Raw genomic sequence first — 22,894 nt, 5'->3', positions numbered from 1 at the left:
AGTCATCATCTCAGGGTCCTGGGATCCGGCCCGTCGCCCACCTCTGAGCTCAGCAAGGGGTCCTCTGAAGAGTCTCTCTCCCCCTAAAAAAATCAATCAGAAAAACAACATTTATGGAGCACCCACTCAACAGCAGTACTGCGAGTGTAGCGAGCTGCAAAACCGAATTCTCGCCCTCTGGGAGCTGGACTCTAAGGGCCGGGGACAGTTGAAATCGGTGATGAGCACTAGGGATGCGCCCCAGCGCTGAGAACCCGCCACTTCTCTCCACAATCAGCCTCTTACCCAGAGCGGAGTCTGTTCAAAAACAAAACAAAACAAACAAAAAACCAAAAAATTAAAATAAATAAATAAATAAATAAATAAATAAATAAATAAATAAATAAATAAGACAGGTATGATGCTCACACAGATTTTCCCATAAGGGGACAAGCACAGAGTTTCATCGGGAAAGGAAACTGCGCTCTCCCCGGGACGCTGAGCTTCGGAGCCTTTTGCCTCCCCCCCTTGATCACTCGTCCTGTTAATATATTTTTTAAATATTTTATTTTATTAATTTATTTAAGATCTTATTTATTTATTCATGAGAGACATAGAGAGGGGGAGAGACGGAGACACAGGCGGAGGGAGAAGCGGCCCGATCCCGGGTCCCCGGTCCCCGGGTCCCCCGGTCCCGCCCCGGCCCCGCCCCGGCTGCAGGCGGCTCCCGACGGCCGCCGCGGACTAGCCCCCCGGGAGGTGAGCGCGCCCGGAGCACTCCGCGTCCGTAAACGACGCGGCAAGGGGAGCACTTCTCTTCCCAGTTTGCAGACGACGCAGCCGAGCGCCGCACAGGCGGCCGCACACCCGCGGGCGGGGGCGCCGGAGCCGGGGCGCGCGGAGACGCCGACGCCGGAAGTCGGGGCGCGGCTGCCGGAAGTGGGGGCGCGGCTTCCGCACGTCCCGCCGGAAGTGGCTCGTCAGCGCCGCCGCCGGGTGTGGGCGGCCGTCCACGAGGTTCTCCTGGGAGTTGGGTCCCGAGCGCGTCCGCCGTTGGAAATGTCGCATCCGTCCCCGCAGAGGAAGCCCTCCGACCCCGGCAACCCCAGAGTCTTCTTTGACGTGGCCATCGCAGGGGAGCGAGGTGAGCGGAGGCCGCGAGGAAGCCGGGCTTCCCGGGGGCGCGGGCGACCCCGAGGGTGGCGAGCGGCCGGGCCGCGGGTGACCCGCCGGGGCAGCGCCCTTGTGCCGGGGCCGTCGGCCGCGCGGAAGCTTCTGGAACTCTCTGGGTCGGGGATGGCGGCGGCCTTGACGCGGCCTCGCGCGGTTTGGGTCGGACCCCCCGCCGCCCTGCATCGATCGTCGGGCCGCCGTGAGGAGATCTCGGGTCCCACCGCGCCGCCCCTCACGCCACGCGAGACCCGCCTGCAGGTCAGAGCGGCTTTTCGCTTGTGGCTTTTCTGCTCGCGACGGAGCCGCGGCCCGGAGGCCCCGCGGGGCCCGTGAAGGCGCGCCCGGCGTTGGCCCCGGTTGCCTAGGCTACGTGCCCGACGCCGCGGCCCCCGACGGCTCGCGGAGGAGCGCGGGGCTCTGCAGCCGGCGTCCTCCGGGTCTAGAGCAGGGCAGGGCAGGGCAGGGCTGCAGGCGCCGGGCTGGGCACCGCAGGGTTCGCGCACCCCGTGGCTCGCTGGGACGCGCACGTGTATTTATACGCAGATGCAGTCTGTCCTGAAATTAGGGGCAGGTCTCTATTTCCCCCTCCTAGGAGTTGTCTAAAATGGGAACTTTCCCATCTTTGGCTTCAGCGGATGCGCTAAGGAGGTTTCGTGGAACACAAGGACTGCAGCTGCCCTCAAGACTCAGCCGGCCCCAGCCAGCCGCGCGAAGGATAGTTGATTTTCCCCTGTTGGTTACTTCCGGGGGGGGGGGGGGGGAGATTTCGGAGTACAAGTAGAAGAAATTACCCAGAATTTAAAACTGTTTACTTTGTGGTGTCTCTTAACACGGGTGCTGATCTTCTGGCTGCTGTATTTATGATCCTTTATTAAGATGTAGGAAAATAATGGTTTCCCCCTCATCTAGATACAGGACGCTTAACATGAGGCTAAATTTGAGTATTAGAAAAATGACCAAAAAGGAGAACTTGATATCTTAGTCACTATGGTTCTACCAAGTGTCCTTTTTTTTTTTTTTTTTTTTTCTTTTTTTAAAGATTTTTAGGGCAGCCCTAGTGGCTCAGCGGTTTAGCGCTGCCTTCGGCTCAGGGCGTGATCCTGGGGACCCGGGATTTCTCCCTCTACCTGTGCCCCCCCTCCTCTCTTTCATGACTAAATAAATCTTTATAAAAGAAAAGGATTTTTATTTATTCATGAGAGAGAGAGAGAGGCAGAGACACAGGCAGAGGGGGAAGCAGGCTCCATGCAGGGAGCCCGACCGAGGACTCAATCTTGGGACCCCGCGGTCACGCCCTGGGCCAAAGGCCGGCGCTAAAACGCTGAGCCACCCGGGCTGCCCCGCCAAGTGTCTTTTTCATTTGCTTATTTCGTTGCTTGTTTTGCATACTGACGTGATTTCATTTTTTTCTTTTAGTTGGTCGAATTGTCTTAGAATTGTTTGCAGATATTGTACCCAAAACTGCAGAAAATTTTCGTGCATTGTGTACAGGAGAAAAAGGCATTGGACCCACCACTGGGAAACCTCTCCATTTCAAAGGATGCCCTTTCCATCGAAGTATGTGTAAAAACTTTGAATCCGATTCTTCTAAATCTGTATAGTAGGAATTAGGGAAGAAAATACTAAGTGAAGAGTCAAAGTTAAAAATTACTGTTAGTCTCAGGAGGATGTTTGGACATTTGAGGCAGTAGCTCAGTTTCATAAAGCTTGGTCTGTGAACAGTGGAATTCTGAGAGGGTACTAGGGTTTGCTTAGAGAGAAGTGCACTACCCAGCTTCAGCAGTGCCATAGCTCTTCACTCCAGTGGGATCAAATTGAGAAGAAAGGATGTGCCATGATAAAGAAGCAGACTTTAGATAGTTTGACGCCTGGGGGCAAAATTGGTGTAATACGTAATTAAAATATGACATTTCACAATCTTCATCACACTTTGTAATCATACCTTTGTTTAGTAATTATTTGATGCTTCCCCTAATAGATTGTAGGTTCTATGAATTCAGGAACTGTATCTTCTCATCATCTTGTCTTCAGCATGTAGTATATAGTTACTGAGTGGACACTCAATAAATATTTATTTAATGAATAAACAAAGTATAATCATGAGTAGTTTTTTTTTAAAAGAAACATGGAAAAAAACGAATTGATTTTTAAATATTTGAACTGTTGATTTACGTTCATGTTTAGTAACATGCTGAAATATACTGTAGAGTAGAGTATTTAGAAAAGAGTTGACCTAGTGGGCCTGAGACTGCTTTCCTTGGAAAGGTTTGCTTGCAGCGTGGCTATAAGCTGGAGTTTATGAACTTGGCACTGGGACCATTCCCTGAGTCATAAAGATGGTTTACTATGCCTGGATTGTTTGTACCAACACTTTGATTTATGTAGAACATCTGCTTCCCTTTTTGGGAGTGTGGAATTTTGGTACATGCAAGGTAGGGAAAAACTGCATGATCAGCCCTGATAAAAACTTGGGTTCTGAGTCTCTAACAGGCTTTCCTGGGCAGCGACATTGTGCATTTGTTGCAGCATTTTCTTTGCTGGGAGAAGAATGTACTCTCTGACTTTTCATGGGAGGGAGAGACTATAAGGAAGCACATGGATTTTTTTCCAGGCTCCGTATCTTTTTCTTTTATCATCTAGCTGTGTATCCTTTATTGCTGTAATACGACCAAATGCTGAGTCCCATGAATCCTAGGAAATTTCTCAACATGAGAGTGGTCTTGGGAACCTTTGACACCAAGTGATAATACTTGCTGAAGTCCTTCCATTATGGTGTCACAAATCTACTGGGAATAATTGGTCTTATTTAGTAGACATTAATGAGTAACACGTGTCTAGCCATGTGCACAATGAAAAACAATTGTTGTACTTATGGAATGGTTTTCTGGAAGAGCTAGATCATTACAGTATATGTGGTGATGTAGAGGTAGGGTCGACATGGTGTGTGAGAAGTTAGGAGATCCAACTTTGGGATCTCAGTGACAGTTATGTAGAGGGGGTGCCCTCTGAACTGATTCTTGGATTATTAGTAAGTGATTGGGCCCTAAAAGTACTTTGGACTCAGGCTATGGAAAGACTTTTAAGAGTTTGGAGTTGTGGGGATGGGTGGGGAAAGACAGGAGAGTGTTACAACTAGAGTCATGTTTTAGGAAGTTAACATCTTACTACGGGTTCATTAGTTAACATTGCTGGAGTAATCCATATTTAGTTTTTAATAGTTATTTTACTTTTTTTGTAGTTATCAAGAAATTTATGATTCAGGGTGGAGACTTCTCAAATCAAAATGGGACAGGTGGAGAAAGTATTTATGGTGAAAAATTTGAGGATGAAAATTTCTATTATAAGGTAAAGTAGACAAAAAAGCATGTTCATTGCTAATAAAGGTTGTTACATGTGTGGGATACTTGTTGGATTAAGACGCCAATAAATGTCTCAGAAGAGTGCTTAGATTTCTCCTTGTAAAAGGTATCATATTTGCAAATACGTTCTTTAATTTAGAAAAATTGCATCTACCCATTTTATTTGGCAAAAATACGATGGTTATGTCAATGTGATCCAGGTTTACACTCTTCACTAAAGCCAATGAGTTTTTAAGATTGGCCACCATATAGCAAAATTATTTCCAGGAAATATGTTCTCATTATCAGAAGGATGGTAACTTGTGCATCTTTATGCTTGAATTTGAAGAGCAACAAAACCATCGCTAATATCCAGGATGTCAGGGGATTTGAAAAGTAGCGGATATGATTAATGTCCAAGCTCCTAAAAGACATTAGTGGTGCCTGTGCCTTCTTATCTTCATTGTCCCAAGATGTAATCGGGGTTTATTGCATCATTCAAGTTGTAAGAATGGACATGTAAGTACAAAAGTATAGTAATATCTTTGGAAATGAGGAATATGAACAAGGTAATTAGGATAATTTGAAAAAAAATGTCATCGGTCTTCCAAGCAGTATTTATTGGCAGCATCTATATGTATTTAGTACTGGCACCAGGAGTTTATAAAAATGAACGGCCTTGAAGACAAGGAATTTATGATTTTATGGGGAAGACAAGATTAAAACACATGGGAAAGCTGAAGAATAATGTAATAATGTGCAAATAAATGCTAAATTGATTAAGACTTTCTGTATAATAGGAGGAAGGTGATTTATATATTGCAAATTACTAGGGGAAGACATTGAGGAGGAATGGGTATTTAAGCTGGGTCTTGCAGGTTGGCCAAGACTTGGTTAGACAGGAACTAAAACATAGATTCCAGTTTGAAGGAGGGATATTATTAAGAAGAGCACAAAGGCAATAGGAGGCTGGGAAATAGTTAATCTATTCAGTATTGTGGAAAAGCACCAAACTTTGGAAAGGAAAAAGGAAAGCTACCTGAAGGACAAGAACAGATTATGTGATTGCTTTAAAAGAAAGGTTCTATTGAAAGGACACGCAGTTTTTGCCTTCTAGAAACTTGGTAGCCCTGAGAGCTGAAGTTTTTGAGTTGGCAGGGGTAAAAGGCATTTTTGGTGGGAAGACTGACATGAAAGTACAACGCACATGGTTCAACAAAGAATAATTTAGAAAGCTTAAGGATAGAGTGGAAGGATGAAGAAACTCGGTTTCACAGAACCTTTGGACAGGTTGATGCCAAGTAGAAATTTGATTTCAAGATATTTGGGGCAGTTTCCTTAGGTCCTTCTTTGAAGAATGGTTCTTTGAAGATTCACGTGGGACGAAAGCCATAACTTTTGGATTCCTTTGAGATTAAGAAACTACCTAACAAAATGTCCTGTCTAAATTGAATATCCCATCACTGCTCCCAGTTTATTGATGTGTAAAGGAAGAAACCTAGTGTAGGCCCATAAAAACGGAAAGACTATTGAGTTCTCAGAAAAGAGAGCTTTCATTATAAAAAGGGGCAAAGTAGAATCATTAGATTTCCTTAATGCAGCATCTTCATCTTGAAGTTGAGAACATAAGCATATTCTCAAAATGGCTGCTCTAGAAATCTGCCCCCGCCTCGTTTCTGTTATTTCATTTGGTTTCATAAGTTTTTTTAAAGTCTAAATGATTAAGTACCCCATGTTTGTGAATTAAAGGTTGCAGTTTATACAGAATAACACTACATTGTTTGCTCTAAATATTACGGCCCACCCTAGTTTTATGTGAATGGCGAGTAAAAGAACAGTTCAGGACTTCTAACCTTGGTTTTCTTTTATTGATTTGTATTTCTACAGCATGATCAGGAGGGTTTATTGAGCATGGCAAATGCAGGCTGCAATACAAATGGTTCTCAGTTTTTTATCACAACAGTTCCGACTCCTCACTTGGATGGGAAACATGTGGTATTTGGCCAAGTAATTAAAGGAATGGGTGTGGCAAGGATATTGGAAAATGTAGAAGTGAAAGGTGAAAAACCTACCAAAGTAAGTAAAAAGTTACAGTGAAATACACTTGTTATCTTAATTACTGTCTTTTTTTTTTTTTTTAAAGATTATTTATTTATTTATTCATAAAGACACAGAGAGAGAGAGGCAGAGACACAGGCAGAGGGAGAAGCAGGCACTATGCAGAGAGCCTGATGTGGGACTCGATCCAGGGTCTCCAGGATCACACCCTAGGCTGCAGGCGGCACTAAACTGCTGCACCACCGGGGCTGCCCTTAATTACTGTCTTAAAGGAACATAAATAAAAGGATCAGATGATTATTAGCTGAGAAAATGTTAGGATGACTTTTGGCATAGAAGCTTGGATGGACCTGCCACTTTTTCTTGAAACTTTTTTACGGTGGGAAAGATAAGATTAGAGTAGTTTAAAAGGAGATTTTTATTATTTCAACTTCAATTTTGGTGATTTTTTTTTTTTTTTTTTGGTAGGTTTCTTAACTCTTCTATGCCTGCAAAACTTTAAATCATTATGTACACTAATATATAGTAGGAAGAGGACAGGAAACCAAGAATCCTGTCTAGACTCAGCCTTTTAACTGGTGGTTTGGGTTTGATCATGTTACTTAAGCTTTCTGGGCATGTTTCTTCATCCTATAATAAATTACTTAAAGGTTTAGACTAGTTTATCTAATAAGTTTATAAAGAGCCTTGTGTTATAAATGTCCATGAAATCACAATGACCACAATACTACTTAACCTAGTTGGCAGGGTTTTGAGTGGGAATTGGAAACTGAAATATCTGCGGGAGATTAGCTGTCATTCACTGCATGAAAGAAACAGTAGTAAAATTGAAAGGACATGCCTCACTTAAAGAAAATTACGTACAGAAGGATAACATTTTTTTAAGATTATTTATTTATTCATGAGACACACAGAGGGAGGCAGAGACAGAGGCAGAGGGAGAAGCAGGCTCCCTGCAGGGAGTGCGATGTGGGACTTGATCCCAGGACCCCGGGATCACGCCCTGAGCCGAAGGCAGATGCTCAACCGCTGAGCCACCCAGATGTCCCGAGAATGATAACATTTTCAACTTATCCTTTGTATACTGAGCTGTTAAATAGCAGTAAAACACTTTTCTAAAATAGTGACGTCATATTACTTGGAATGTATATAAGCGGCATTACTGTAATTAGAGCAGATAGATGGGACTCCGTCAGTCTGTCATTTGAGAAGTGACTTGGACAGTTTTGCACGTGACTTACAGCTGTTTAGCTTTTAAACCCAGACCTCTTGTTTTTAATCTCATTAATGTGATAGTACACCTCTACAATTTAGGATTATTTTTACAGTTGTGCGTTATTGCAGAATGCGGAGAATTGAAGGAAGGGGATGATTGGGGCATATTCCCAAAAGATGGCTCTGGTGACAATCATCCAGATTTCCCTGAGGATGCAGATATAGATTTAAAAGATGTGAGTACCTTCAGATTAGTCAAACTAAATTATTAAAAATAGTACTAAAATTTTGAACTTCTCATACTAATCTGTTTTAATGATAGAACCTAGCATTAAACCACATTAATTACTAAAATGCAACATATTTGTATTTTTTATACAGGTAAATAAAATTTTACTAATAACAGAAGACTTAAAAAATATTGGAAATACTTTTTTCAAATCCCAGAACTGGGAGATGGCCATTAAAAAATACACAAAAGTTTTAAGGTAATCAGTTTATTTTTAATTTATTCTAAGAACTTGTAAATTGAATCATAAACTGAAATCCAGACTTGTTTATTATCTTTGGCAAAATTACTTGGCAGAATAATAACCAGGTGTGTTGAAATAGTTGCATTTCTTTTATTTTGTCTAGCTGCTGCTTTTGAAAAATTACAAAATATGGGAAAGTTGAAATAGTATACAAATACAACCACACCTTCACCTCTTCACTGATTTTTAACTTTTGCTGTATTTGTTTTTGTAGGATCATTTTGAAAGGAAGTTACAGATACCTTGATGCTTTACCCCTAAATAGTTGGGATAACCTTGACAAATTGAAATACCCCTAAAATATCACCAATAACAATAATATCTAATATGTAATATTCACATTTCCCCAATTATTTGTTTCCTTTCTTTAGTCCAGAGTCCGTTGCATCATTTGGTTTTATGTCTCTCATGTCCTCTAATCTTACAACTCTACCTTCGATTTCTTGAGTCATTTGTGCCTTGTGGAGTCTCTGGTTGGTTGTCTTATGAACGCCGCCTGTATTTGTTGGATTGCTTCCTCAAGATCAGTTTGAGGCTAAATATTTTGGCAAGAGGACTTAGATCACTGGTGGTGAATATTTCCTGTGATATCACATCCTGAAGGCACATGTCACTTAGGCCTATTTTGAGTTTTGGCACTTGGTTAAAGGGGCATCAGCCAGATGCTTGTGTCCTAAAAGCTGCCTTTTCCCTTTTGTAAATGTACTTTGTGAGGCGATCCTGTGAGGTTGTATGAATATTCAGTTGCTAAGCTTTCTTTCATCCTGTGGATTTTAGCGTCATTGAAGATCCTTGCCTAATCAGTTATTATAATGATTTTCTAATTTTATCACTTACTCTACAGTTATCTGGAATTTTAATGCTTGAAAGGGCCTCCTTCCTTCCCCCACCCCTTTTTAGTATCGTTATATAGATCTGTATATATCTGAATTTTTTTAAGGTCTGTCTATTGTACTATCATTCTTTTTGATGTTCAAAGGATTCCAGATGTGTCCAGTGGAAGCCCCCTTTCCTGTATCCATTGGATGTGTCCTATTAGTCTGCGAGCACTTGTTTGCTTTTTGGCACAAGGTGTTTCAGGTTCATCTTTTACTTAACCTTGTTGCCAGATCTATTAATGGCAAGGAGCTCTGGTTCTTTTTATTAGGGGATAGACTTTAGAAACCAGATTCTGAGGGCCAGGTGTGCTCATTTCTGGGCCCTTTTCTGTGGGCAGAGCTAGGAATTGTATTAAAATACAGTTCAGAATCAACACTGAAGGGTTCTTCGCCTTGCCTCATTCCAGTTCCCTCTCCCACAGTGAGAATGTTGACCCAAACATAATTACACTGGAAAATACGTAATAGAGACCAGAGTTTTAAAAAATGGGAAATGGTAGGGGCCCCTGGGTGGCTCAGTGGTTGAGCATCTGTCTTTGACTCGGGTCGTGATCCTGGGGTCTTGAGATGTAGTCCTGCATTAGGCTCCCTGCAGGGAGCCTGCTTCTCCCTCTGCCCCCCCACCCCCCCTCTGTCTCACAAATAAATAAATAGACACAGGCAGAGGGAGAAGCAGGTTCCCTGTGGGGAGCGTGATGTGGGACTTGATCCTGGAACTCCAGGATCACGCCCTGAGCCAAAGGCAGCTGCTCAACAGCTGAGTCCCGCAGGCGTCCCTGGTGAATGCTGTTAAATTGGTTTCTTTGAATGCTTTGGGGAAAAAGTTTGAATAAATAAAAATCAATCTTAAGGAAAATAATATGATTGTGATCATTAAGAATATTAACATTAGCTTTTTTCTTTTCTTTAAAGATTTTACTTATTTGGTAGAGATAGCGAGTGCACAAGCAGGGGGAGAGTGGCAGAGGGAGAGGAAGAAGCAGGCTCTCTGCCGAGCAGGGAGTCCGACGTGGGGCTCTATCCCGGGACCTCAGAGCATGACCTGAGCCAAAGGCAGACAAACATTCAACTGACTGAGCTACCCAGGCGCCCCTAATATTAGCATTTGATGAGCTTTTTAGATCAGAAATGACATAACACTTATGTTCCCTTTATTCACCTATTTTCCAGATATGTGGAAAGTTCAAAGGCTGTTGCTGAGCAAGCAGATAGACTGAAGCTGCAACCTATGGCTTTAAGCTGCGTGCTGAATATTGGTGCTTGTAAACTGAAGATGTCAAATTGGCAGGGAGCAGTTGACAGTTGTTTGGAGGTGAGTCTCTTTGACGTCAGATTTTTTTTTTTTTTAAGATTTTTAAAAATTTATTCATGAGACACATACAGAGAGGCAGAGACAGAGGGAGAAGCAGGCTCCCTGTGAGGGGCCGATGTGGGACTCGATCCCTGAACTGGGATCACGTCCTGAGCCAAAGACAGACGCTCAACTGCTAAGCCACCCAGGCGTCCCGACGTCAGATTTTTTGAAGGAGTTGGATTATTTATCAACTTGAACAAAAGCAACTTTATATGTACATTAATATATTTTATTACAGAGGACTTGAGACTCTATGAAACATAACTTAAAAGTCATTTTATCTTTACATTTTTGGGCCTTCAATTCTTCCTGTTAATCCATTCATTTCATTGATAACATTATGTAACTTAATATCTCTGAAGATACTTTTCCTTTTTCCCTCAGAGCACATGTGTCAGCTCATTATTTACTCATTGAACATATAGAGCGCCTGTTATGTGCTGGGCACTGGAGGGCAAAGCCAGGAATGATTAAGAAAACGGGTTGTGGAACCAGTCAGCCCTGGTGTTTAAAAAAAAAAAAAAAAAAATAAAAGACTTGGTGTTTTTTTTTTGTTGTTAGATTGCTGTCACTAGCTTCATGATCTTGGTTAAGTCCTAATTTTAGAGGACTTTATATTTTATAAAGTCCTTTATATTAAATGAAAATAATACTTGCCTTACAGGATTGTTACCAAGATTATATAATATATATACCATTTAGCACAGAGTTGGGCACATGTTAAGCACCTAATAAAGATTAGGTGTTTTAATTAAAAGACTCTTGTACTCTTTTTTTTTTTTTTTAAAGATTTATTTAGTTGACAGAACACAAGCAAGGGAACAGCAGGCAGAGGGAGGAGCAGGCTCCCCACGGAGCCGGGAGCCCAACCTGGGAGCTGGATCCCAGGCCTCCGGGATCACGCCCTGAGCCAAAGGTGGACACTTAACCTCTGAGCCACCCAGGCACGCCAAGACTCCTTTTTTTTTTTTTTTTTCCAAGACTCCTGTCTTAAGGAACCTTTCTTTGGGCTGAGGAGGGAGGCTGCTTCAAGTTAGGGTCACCTGTCTCTGGGGACATCCAGGAAGACTAACTGATCAAACCAGATGGGTGGCAGCATTACCTCCTGAAATAGGGCAGTTATGACATGCTCCCTATTGTATAGTTGAAGAATTTTCCAAACTGAACTTTCAGTGTATTTAGAAAGACCACCCCCAGTGCTTTTTATGGATTTTGCACATGAAGCTGTGTGCTTAAATCCCTGTGCCCAGAGCAAGTAGAAATCGTGAGATCTGATGTGTCTGGCTGGCTCAGCTGGGAGAGCACGGACTCTCCATCTTGAGGTTGTAAGCTCCAGGCCCTTGTGAGGGGTTAGGATTAAAGAAGAAAGCTGAGATCCCATTTGGTAGGATAGCTAGAATAAGGGAGAGGAATACACTTAGAAGGGAGCACGCAGCAGAGGAAGAAACTAGCCCAAGGAAAAGGTGGGTCTTCACTCTGGATTTTTTTCAAGTAGGCTCCATACCCAACGTGGGGCTGGGTCGCATGGTCTACCGACTGAGCCCGCCACAGGTCTCACCTCGGGATTTCTGGACTTTTGTGAGGCAGATAACATACCTTTTTCAGTAAAATCTTAGTATCGACTTTAGAAGATGTGACACATTCTAAAATGTTTATTTCACAGGAGAGACCTTTTCAATTTCACTTATGCTCCTAAAAAAACCCCTGGGTGGCTCAGTGGGTTAAGCATCTGCCTTCAGCTTGGGTCATGATCCCAGGGCCCTGGGATGCAGCCCCACATCAGGCTCCATCCTCAGTGGGGAGCCTGATTCCCCTTTCTGCCTCTCCCCATCCTTGTGTGCACTTGCACACACGCTCTTTCTCTAAGAAATGAAATCTTTCAGAAAAGTGTTAACAAATTTTGATTCGTAATAGTTTTATCACGTAGGGCCCAATCAGGAGACAGAAACTATACAGTAATTGGAAAAGAGGAAGTTTAATATAAAATAAGGGGATTGGAATAATGAGGGAATGGCTAGTAAAGAGAATTCTAAAGGATATGGGAAAGCAGATACATACACATAGACCAGTCACACCCCTAGGCTAGGATGGAGGCCCCGAGGAAGAGGAACCTTTTTTATTTATGAGAGAGAGACACACACACAGACAGAGAGAGAGGGAGGCAGAGACACAGGCAGAGGGAGAAGTAGGCTCAGGTAGGGAGCCTGACGTGGGACTTGATCGGGGTCTCCAGGATCAGGCCCTGGGCTGAAGGTGGTGCTAAACCGCTGAGCCACCCGGGCTGCCCTGGAAGAGGAACCTCTTGACTGCCCCTGGGCTGAGGTCCAGACCTCACTGGGGAGGGGATGGCTGTGACTTCCTAGGTGGCAGAGAGGTTCACGGGCCACCGTGCTTAGGGAACTCTGCTGCAGTGAGCTCTGCTGTGTGCTGTTGACCAAGCTCAGTGCAGGACTCAGAAGCACACTGGAACCTGGAGAGAAACAGCTTTTCTCGGCGATGTCCTTCTAGCACCCTCTACTGACAAAATGCAACGTGCCAGCTGGCAGAAGAAATTTGCAGGGTCCATCCAGCTCCTTTACCGTAGAGCAGTGAAGAGTCGATGTCCTGACAGGCAGTAAATTGAACTCTAGTACATATATTTAATATTTAGATAAAAATATAATTTTTTTGTAGGCTCTTGAAATCGATCCATCCAATACCAAAGCATTGTACCGGAGAGCTCAAGGATGGCAAGGATTAAAAGAATACGATCAAGCATTGGTAAAATTTTGTTCTACACTTTAATTTCTTTACAGTCACCTTCATAAATCATATATCTAATATTTCTTTAAACGTTTTTTTTCAATTAAAGGCTGATCTTAAAAAAGCACAGGAGATAGCACCAGAAGATAAAGGTAAGTTGGCAGTTTTTATGGTAAAAATTCATTTTGTCTTGTAAGAATTTATTGTCATGAACCATTGTACCCTTTGCCACTTATTTGTTCAACAGATACCACAAAGTGCCACTTACTGGCACTGACCTTCCTGCAGCCAAGTCAGGGTCCCTGCCCTCAACGAGCTTACATTCTGGTTCCTTTTCAGAATACTGATTTTCACACATTCAAATACTGTTTTTCTGTTGTATCATTTGAGATCTGATTCCTATTAACTAATTGTAGTTGAAAACACAGCACTGAAAGCTAACAGTATTTATGATGCATTTAATGTCTGGGACCATTCCTTAAAGCAGAATGAGGCCGTAATACAAGTATTCTAGTTACTGGATGTATATTTTAGGAAAGCTTTGAAAAGTTAGGACAAAACTTAGTTTTTCAAATACGCCTGCTACAAATAGTGATAAGAGATCTAGGTACTGAAATACGTCCCGGTCTCTCACTGCTAAAGTACAACAGGGGAGGCACTCAGTTGCCTTCTCTAATGGGGAGACAGAAGGCAAATCTACATAGAATTCAGTTAGACTTTCCTCAGTTGAGAGAGTTCTAAAATTCTCAAGTGTTCTAAAATTATGTGGTTTTTGTGTTTGTGTGATTACTTTTGTCAGTGAAATATGTTCTTAATTGAGCTCAATTACTTTACAGAGAAGAGTTTTTATCAGCAGGGAGGAAGAAACTATCCTACTAAAACATCAGTTGGGCATTCTAATTTTTTGGATGTTTTGAGAAATAACTCCTATTACATATTTATTTTACAGCTATCCAGGCGGAATTGCTGAAAGTCAAACAAAAGATAAAGGCACAGAAAGATAAAGAGAAGGCAGCATATGCAAAAATGTTTGCCTAAGAAGAAACTCGGTTTTACTTAAATTTAAATATGCATTGGTTGTGTATAAAGGCAATAAGAACATTTAAAGGCTTTGTCTGTTGATGTATGATCCCTGATGTGTTTCCTTTGATACTTCAGTTTCCCATTGTTTACAGTTTAAGAATACTGAAAAGAATTCACTCTTAACAGTGTTACAGAAACAGTGAAGTGGATTTTTTTAAATGCCTATTTGCATTAATCACAAAGAATAATGGTATCCAATGTGTTCCAACACATCGTGTTGAATAAACAGGATTGTGACTTAAGTTTGTATTGTTTCCCTTAATTCTTTGATGTATTTCTCTGTGGTTGGTTTTTGCTGATGTTTTGTTACAGATATTCAGGGGTCGGCAAACTTTCTCCAAAGGGCCAGACAGTAAAATATTTTAGGCTTTGTGGACCATGATCATCTGTCACAACTACTCATTTCTGCAGTTGTAGCCACAGAGTCTGTAGGCCATTGGACATCCTCGTGTCCCAGTAAAACTACCCATGAGAAAAGTGGTGGGCTGCCTGCTGACCTCTGGCCTAGAATATACATTTATACCTGAACTCTTGAATTTGACAAGTCAAATCTGCATTAAAGGCCAGCAGTGTATTTGCTACTGGTACTGAATCTTTGAATAAACAACCTCATTTGTAAAGTTTTATGTAGGAGAAATACTCATAATTTTTTATAGGACAAATTTAGATTATAGGTATAAAGTTTTTATTTCATTGATAATTTTATGAACATTCTGATGAGTAATACACGGTAAACTATTTTGACACCTGTTGACTTCTAAATATGTAAAGTTACCTTGCCATACATTTTAAGGAAACTATCAAACGTGCCGCAAATGCAATCAGTTGCAGTTTACATTCCATTGTAAGCAGGTCCTCCACCACCTTCAGGTACCACCCAGTTAATATTCTGACTTGGATCTTTAATATCACATGTTTTACAGTGTACGCAATTCTGAGCATTTATCTGTAACCGAAATCCATCACCTTGTTCCAAAGGTACAAATTCATAAACTCCTGTAAGGAAAAATAAATAATATTGTGAAGTACCTATTTTAACTTTTAAAATACACAAGTTAGAAATTGAAGCCCTGGAAACAGCTACAGAAACCATGAAGGTTTGTTTTCTGAATGTTTACTCGTGAAGATCACGAAGATCTTGGTGTGTGCTATTGCTATTAGTATAAATATCGAGAAAAGCAGAAGGTGCAGCAGTATTTGAGTTCCAATTTTACGTGTGTGTGAAACTGAAAAGACAAATTAAAATTAGCGCCAGTCCTTATCCTTCAAAGAGTTTACACACCAGCGTAATGACAAATGATTTAAAAATAAAACAAAAGCCCGCCAAGGTCCCTACCCTCAGGGAGCTTACATTCTACTCGTCCCTCCAGAACACGCTGGCCTTCAGACGTCTGCACGCCAGTCTATGGTATCATTGGAGAACCAGTTCCCATTATGGTTCTAGTTGAGATTCATGAAATGCTAAACTATTCATGATGAATTTAATGTCTGGGACCATTTTTTGAGCTGATGTGGCTGTGCCCTAGTATTTTAGTATGTAATTTTGTGTGTGTGTGAGAGCGAACGAGCAGTCATGATAACGGATTTAAGTCGTGAACATGGAAAGGTATTCAGTATTCCATGATCCATATCTTGGTCTGGACAGGAAAGCTTTTTTTTTTAACTTGACCTGGGATCAAGGGTTGGCCGCCTGATTGACGGAGCCACCCAGGCACCCCAGGAAAGGCTCTTGAGAAATGACAATGGAATCAGGCTTACCAAAAAAAATCCCCATTGTCTTAGCATTGCTAGAGTAAGAACCATAAAAATGAGTTTTCTAAAGGAAGCTAGATACGGGGGGTCATTTACAATTATCATGCAATGGAAGGAGAAATTCCTTAAAAGAATGGAAGCCTATTTCCACGTGGTTAAAACAAACCTGTGTGTGAGGGAGGGGGGAAGGCACAGGACTGACCTGCAGGGCAGAAGCGCTGCTCCGGTCCATCGAATAGGGACAGATTTCGATTTACGGGGATACTGTCGTCCCTTAAGGTTAAGTGTGCTGGCTGGTCATGCTCGTGGTTAGTACCACTCAGTGCCACAGACGACAGAAGGTCAAAACTGATCTGTCCATCTGGTTTTGGATACTCAATAGGTGTGCAGTCCTTGGCTGGCTTGAGCTGATCAGAGTCAGAACCTTAGTTTTGAGGAAGATTTTGAACAAAAATGTAACATGAATGTAAAAGTATTTTCTCAGGCATTTTTATGAAAACTTGAGAATATTATACTTCAGTTCCCTTATAGCAAATGATAACACTATTATGGACACTGAATTTATTATTTCTCTAATAAAACAAGTCTGAAACATTGAAAAATTCACTGTATTAATCAATCCCATCCCTGAAATTACAGAGATTTTTATTTTTTTTTTTTAAGTAAAGTACCCCCAATGTAAGGCTAGAATTCAAGACCCCAAGATTAAGAGTTGCACACTCTACTGAATGAGCCAGCCAGGCACCCCCATTCATGAGTAGCCGGGGTAGGTGAGGATTGTAACAGTCATACTCAAATATGTCAGAATTACCTTTGTGCTTTAGAGTCCATGGCTCCATTCCTCTAAATATCCAGTAAAAGATTCCAGTGTAAATCATCCCGCCATATACGCCCAGTATTCCATGGCAGGACGGCCTTATATTTCTAACAGTATATAGCTCTTTCCACACCCATGATTTCTTTAAATTGTCTTCATACTCAGTTACATGGAGTCCTTTTATTAAAAACATGAAATGTTTTGTGTCAAATTACCTTAAGTATAAAATATCAAGGTATTGCGCTACTGAAATATCTTTTTTTGATGAATGAAATCTTAAATTTAGTAGTCATGTAAGATCACATTTGAAGACTCTTTCATGTATAAATGTTGGCATCTTCCAAAAAGATAACCCTTTGATACATGTTAACAGGTGGTAAGGCATTTGATTTCTTAAACTTAGTAATATGGAAAATTAGTTTCAAAATTCAGTGAACCTGAAAAGGCTAAAGAGTTCATGCTAACTATAAAAGTGAAAAAATTTTTTATAATTGATTAAATGAAACACTTCCACCTGTTACAGGTTGAATTTGTCCCCCCCAAAACATCATTTTCAAGTCCTAACCCCCAGGATCTCAGGATGGGTCAGAACAGGGTCACTGCAGATGTAATTAGTTGAAGTCATATTGGAATAGAGTTGGTCCTTAATCCACTGACTGGCATCCTTATGAGATACAGAGAGGAGAGAGAAGATGGAAGCAGAGGAATGTCAGACTGTCAGGAAGCTGGGAGGGACAAGAAGACCAAAGACAGGAAAGAGTAAGGTCCTACCAATACCCTAGTTTTGAACTGCTAGCCTAGAGACTCACAGTAAATTCCTGTTGCTCCATGCTGCCCAGCTGGCGGGACTCTGTCGTGCCAGCCCTAGGAAATTTATAACAACACCGAAACTTGGTGCATGCGTTTAATATTTAATGGGATAAACTGGTTCTTAAGTCATTTACTCTGTAGGTTCTACACTTTCCTGTTCTGGCTCCACTCCCTTTCCCTCAATCTAGTCTTGGTGACCTTTGTGCTCCAGTACCTATGGATGTGCCGCCACTAGGAGTACATGGCGTTAAGTATGACTTGTGGTCCCAACAAGGAAAGAGACGTGGCAACAGAATTAGAAAAAAAATTCCACTAAACAATTATACTCCTGCCTTTTCTAAGCTCTATCTCCTTCCTCTCTCACACCTCAAATGGCCTCCATTTCCACAAAGATATTTGAAGGCATCATCAGGTTTCATACTTCGACCTGGAGGAATACTTGTTATCTGGAATTCTAAGGAATAAAGTTTATCAAGTACCTACTGAGTTGCTACTATGTGCCAGATATTTGGGATTCATAGTGAACAAAGTCCCCTGTTCTCTTAGTTTTCCATAAGGCAGGAGACAAAGTTGCTAAATAAGTAAATTATGTGCCAAAAGGGGGTAAATATTACAGAATAAAAACCAGTGTGGGGAGGAAAGGGGTTGGGAGTACTTTGTGTACATTGCAAATTAACTGGTTTGGTCCATGTAAGGACCGTGAGATGGTCTTTACAGGAAAGATCAGTGTGGTTGGGAGGGAGAGTAAAAAGAGATGGGATCAGAGGAGTGAGAAAACTTAGGCTTTTATTTTGAGAAAAACTGAGAATTGCTAGAGGGTCGTCTTCACAGAGTAAGGGTTCACAGGGGCAGAAGTGTTAGCTCCTCTCCACCGCGGCAGAGGGCTCCTATCTAGGTCTGTGCTGGCAAAGCCGTAAAGGAAAAGGTGCTGCTGGATTCTGCAGTCTGCAAAGCTGTTGTTTTCAGACTGAAGATCCTTCGGGATTTGTGAGGTACCTAGTGCGTACGTTACACATCTGAAACCCAACACAAATACTGTCAAATCTGAAATCAGTTTTTAAAATTTTTCTAAAGATTTTTTTCAAGTTTATTTAAGCAATCTCTGTACCCACACTCATGACCCCGAGATCAAGAGCTGCACGCTCTACCGACTGAGCCGCTCAGGCACACCAAACTTAGACTCATTTTTAAGTAGGTGGGACATCACTGGTACTATTCTACTTTTGATGTGAATAAAACAGAACATTGCCATAAAAATCTAACTACTGAGATTAGATCATACAGTTTTTTTTTGCACAGCACATACTTGAATGCTTTGTGAAAAGGGAAAGATCTTTTAATATCAACTGAAACATGCAAAAGGAGGCCTCAAGATTTTTAACTATTTATTTTCATCCTCTGCCTATAATACTAAGGGTATGTTTAAATAGCTTCTTTTTAAATATCTCAATAAAGAACCTGACAGTTTTCAATGCTTTAAATAAAAAGTTCTTACCAATTGTCTTTGATTGGAGATTTTCACTAGTTAGTTGCTTAAAAATAGATTCTGCTGCCAAAATTCCACTTTTCATTGCTGTGTGGGTACCTTTGATCTTGGGTACATTCATAAAACCAGGACTACAACCAATTAGTAAACCACCAGGAAAAGTGAGTTTTGGTATAGACTGAGGAAAGAAACATTCAAAGTACATTTTTAGTTCAAATTAAACAAGCAAAACAATACTACAAATTATAGTCTCTTAAAATCTTCTAAGGCTGTAGGAAAAAATGTGAAATGTGAAGGAAAACAATCAGAGCAAGGGCAGTTATTTGCCCCCTTTCCTAAGAATGAAGATCAGAACTAGTATTATTTTTCTAAGACTTTTTCCTCTTCGGCCCCATGACTAACCTATGTGAGAGACAGGTTTAGGACCAGGGCGTTAACATATTTAAATAAAATGTTATTATTTTTACATATCCATGTCTAAAAATATTCCCTAAACAACTATTATCTAAATTGCAAGCTGCTTTCACATGCATTCTCAGTAACTCATGATTTACAAATCCTGTGGATTTTTTTTTTTTCTTTTTTACTCTGATATCGAGGGGCGGAAACTTAAGTTCTCATCCTAGCATCATTACAATTAGCTACTACCTTAAAGAATATATTTTAATTAACTTAAGAATAAGCTGAATTTCCAAAAGGAATTTTAAGACCGTTGTTTGGGCCTCAGTATATAATTCTCATGAAAAACAATCTGACAGAAGGTGGTGGTATTTTTGGGGGTAGCCAGTAAAAGTTTATATCTACCCTACGAAGTAGTGGCTAAATTAGATTGTCTGCATGGGAAAATGTCGTCTAATCTATAGTTTGAATAGGAAAGAGGAGGAAACCAATGCTGAGTGTTCTTTCTTCTTTCTGTATTTTTTCCTCTTTAAGGGCTTTCTGAAGCTGCAAGTCTTTGTTGAGAAAGTGGTGCGTGGTAGAGAATTTGGCTGATGGTGCTGACGGGCTCAGAGGGGAGAAGGATAAACAGGGAAACCAGTGCTGTCAGCGGCATGAGCCACAGGGAGGGATCTGTGGCCATAGCTCCCATCAATTACAGAATTCTAACTATGAGGGAGAGGTGGTGAGAAGCAAAGCTGGAGGGCAGAAGGAATGCTGGGAGAAGATGGATCAGGGGTCATGTCCTCTCATGGTACATGTGGGGAGTGAATTTATGATTATGGTTCTCGGACTGAATTCAGTATCAAAACCACCTAGATAAAAGAGCATGAAATAATGATCACAGAATAGATAAGAGCAAGGAAGGGCTTTCCAGAATGTCACTAGCTGGAAAGAGATAATTAGGAATTTGGATAATGACAACACGTTTCTTAAATAGGACTGTGGCCTTGCTAACACTGTTTGATTAAAGTACCAGAAGACTGTGAATAAACTGTGAATAAAAAGGCCTGGACTGCTAGTGCAAATTCTTCCAAATTGGTGTGTAAGTCCTATGAATAAAACGTATTTTTAGATCCTGGGAGGATCCTATCCTGTATAGGCAGGTGGTATCTTGTTACAGAACTATGGACTGAAAAAAAGCTGCACTGAGAAATGTATTATGGGACATTCATTAAACACAAATAATTAGAAACCCTCCAGAAAAGGTTTAGTCTTGGTACAGACTGAAAAGAAAGAAATAAAAGAAAAAAAAAAAGAAAGAAAAAAAAAAAAAAAGAAAAGAAAAGAAAAGAAAAAAGAAAAAGAAAAGAGTGAGTCATGTACACATCAATAGCCTAATTTATAAAGAGAACTGGCAGGTGCCAGAGCAGAGATGAGTGGGGGATGGCAAAATATGTAAGGTGGATTAAGAGGTATAAACCTTCAGTCATAAAACAAGTATGATTTTAAAAATTAAAAAAAAGGGGAAAAAAGTCATGTCACAGTTGTTAGCTCAAAATAAACCAAATCAAAAGTTCCAGATTATTGTTTAAGGTTCTTCAAAAACTTACTAGAAATAAATTTCTATATCTTTGACTAATTAAATCAGAAAATTTTAGTTAAAAGTGAGTGTGTGTGGTCAACTCTTCCCACCAATCTAAAAAATTACCTGAGATGTTCAAACACAAGGCAGATGTTTTTAAATACAAATCTGTATGTCCTATTGACTATACTGGAGTTTAACTTTCTGGTTAAAAACCAACCAACAAAAAGCCTATACATTTATCTCAGGAAATTAATATATTCTTAACACTAAATTCATGGTGTAATTTTAACTATGGTGTGCTTAAAGTTTCTTTATATGAGATAATTTTCCATTCTTTACCTAAAGTTATTAATTGTATTTTCAATGTTTACTTTATAATACAGAAATAAGAAATAATAAAAAGTTGGATGAGTTACCTGAAAGCCACCTTCGTTCAGGGCTCTGGCTCCATATGCAATCCTTTTTCCACCTTCCAGTGTTGGCTGAATGCTAGGATGGTGTTTCCACCTCTGGAACTCTCTGAATGGACTCAAATATGGATTCTGGTAGTCTAGACCAACCTTAAAAATTTTTATATTTAAATCTGGTAAACTTATACAATTGGATATTCTTATTTCAAATTAAATCAAGCAAAAATGTGATCAATATTTATGAGAAAACATGTACATTAAATTTCTTGTATCCAAAGTACTTGGAGAAATATATGCAGTAATCCAAACTTGAATAAATAACTGAATAAATTCTGTTTGGAAAAAAAAGGGTAAACAAAAGGATACCATGTGTTTATAACTGGACAACCTTTAAAAACTCAGAATATATTAATAAATCATTGTGCTCTGTAAGTAAAAGCCCAAATTAGAAAAATATTTGTAGGTAAGGGTCTAACATTATGTTTCCACAAAAGGAGTTGTAATTATTTTTCATTTATCAGTACCCACTCTAGTAAAGAATAAGCATATGTGATACTACTGAGGCAAAAATGAAGAAACAGAACGTAATCATACTTAAAAAAAAAAGAGGACAAGAAATATTAGAAGTTACATTTTATAAGGCACTGTCAAAATGTGAAATTAATAACCAAACCTTTTTTTATGCTTTGAAAAAATTAAGTCACTTGAGAAACGATACAAAGATGAGAAACTGAACACTTGGCTGGGTGTCAAAAAAATACCAATAATGCAAACATTTAATGATGTGTCATATACAGGTCTAATTATGACACTGAAATATAAAGCTGCCACCAAACTACAAGGTGCAGAAACCCTTATTTTTCCATTGCTTGCAATGTTCAAAATGTAATTTACTGCAAAGATGTAAGTGGCCAAAACGGAAAAAAGGTGTACATTCTGTAAAAGTTACAGATTCAAACTCAGTGCTGATTTCATTTTTAGTGACAGCATGCCATAGTCGAAAATGGGCTTTGAAGTCACACAGAATCAGGTGTGAGTCCTGCCTCTCATTTAACGGGTATATTTGGGAAAGTTATATAACTTGTTTGGACTTCAGCGTCCTGTCAGTAAAATAATATACATACTTCATAGGATTTTTACAAAATTTAGAATTCTCCATGAAACATACGTATATAATGTCTGGCATTTAGGAGCTACCATCACTAAAGTTATGTGTGTTTGAAACTACAGGCCAATGTCTGTAGTGGCCACAAGCACTTGACATACTGACAAAATGAGAAAGTAATCTTCAAATGAAAAG

The 22,894-nt window shown here is 40.4% G+C and overlaps 2 protein-coding genes across 3 annotated transcripts in view; one reads left to right on the top strand and one right to left on the bottom strand.

Annotated features, from left to right (window-relative positions):
• The first annotated feature begins 933 nt into the window (after window positions 1-933).
• Window positions 934-14,595, top strand: PPID (peptidylprolyl isomerase D). Its single transcript, XM_025439416.3, has 10 exons — window positions 934-1,123; window positions 2,569-2,709; window positions 4,391-4,497; window positions 6,378-6,566; window positions 7,877-7,999; window positions 8,145-8,251; window positions 10,345-10,486; window positions 13,202-13,288; window positions 13,380-13,422; window positions 14,220-14,595. The coding sequence occupies exons 1-10, from the start codon at window positions 1,039-1,041 to the stop codon at window positions 14,306-14,308; spliced, it is 1,113 nt and encodes a 370-aa protein (XP_025295201.1). The 5' UTR covers window positions 934-1,038; the 3' UTR covers window positions 14,309-14,595.
• Window positions 13,290-22,894, bottom strand: part of ETFDH (electron transfer flavoprotein dehydrogenase) — a 30,427-nt gene continuing 20,822 nt past the window's right edge. For both annotated transcript variants that reach the window (XM_025439414.3, XM_049094313.1), the window contains 5 exons: window positions 21,601-21,744; window positions 19,228-19,396; window positions 16,917-17,099; window positions 16,308-16,529; window positions 13,290-15,349 (listed from right to left, as the gene is read on the bottom strand). In XM_025439414.3, the coding sequence (XP_025295199.1) occupies window positions 15,186-15,349; window positions 16,308-16,529; window positions 16,917-17,099; window positions 19,228-19,396; window positions 21,601-21,744 (882 nt within the window). In that variant the 3' untranslated portion in view covers window positions 13,290-15,185. The remainder of the gene's footprint in view (window positions 15,350-16,307; window positions 16,530-16,916; window positions 17,100-19,227; window positions 19,397-21,600; window positions 21,745-22,894) is intronic.

Source organism: Canis lupus, chromosome 15 (assembly GCF_003254725.2).
Source record: "Canis lupus dingo isolate Sandy chromosome 15, ASM325472v2, whole genome shotgun sequence".
NCBI lineage: Eukaryota > Metazoa > Chordata > Mammalia > Carnivora > Canidae > Canis > Canis lupus.
The sequence above is the reverse complement of the archived record's forward strand: the minus strand, read 5'-3'. Positions and strand labels throughout refer to the sequence as shown.

Coding starts and splice junctions, on each gene's coding strand:
- PPID (XM_025439416.3), top strand. CDS start 1,039: ATGTCGCATCCGTCCCCGCAGAGGAAGCCCTCCGACCCCGGCAACCCC. Junction 1,124..2,568: donor GGCCATCGCAGGGGAGCGAG/GTGAGCGGAGGC, acceptor TTTTTCTTTTAG/TTGGTCGAATTGTCTTAGAA. Junction 10,487..13,201: donor CAGTTGACAGTTGTTTGGAG/GTGAGTCTCTTT, acceptor ATTTTTTTGTAG/GCTCTTGAAATCGATCCATC.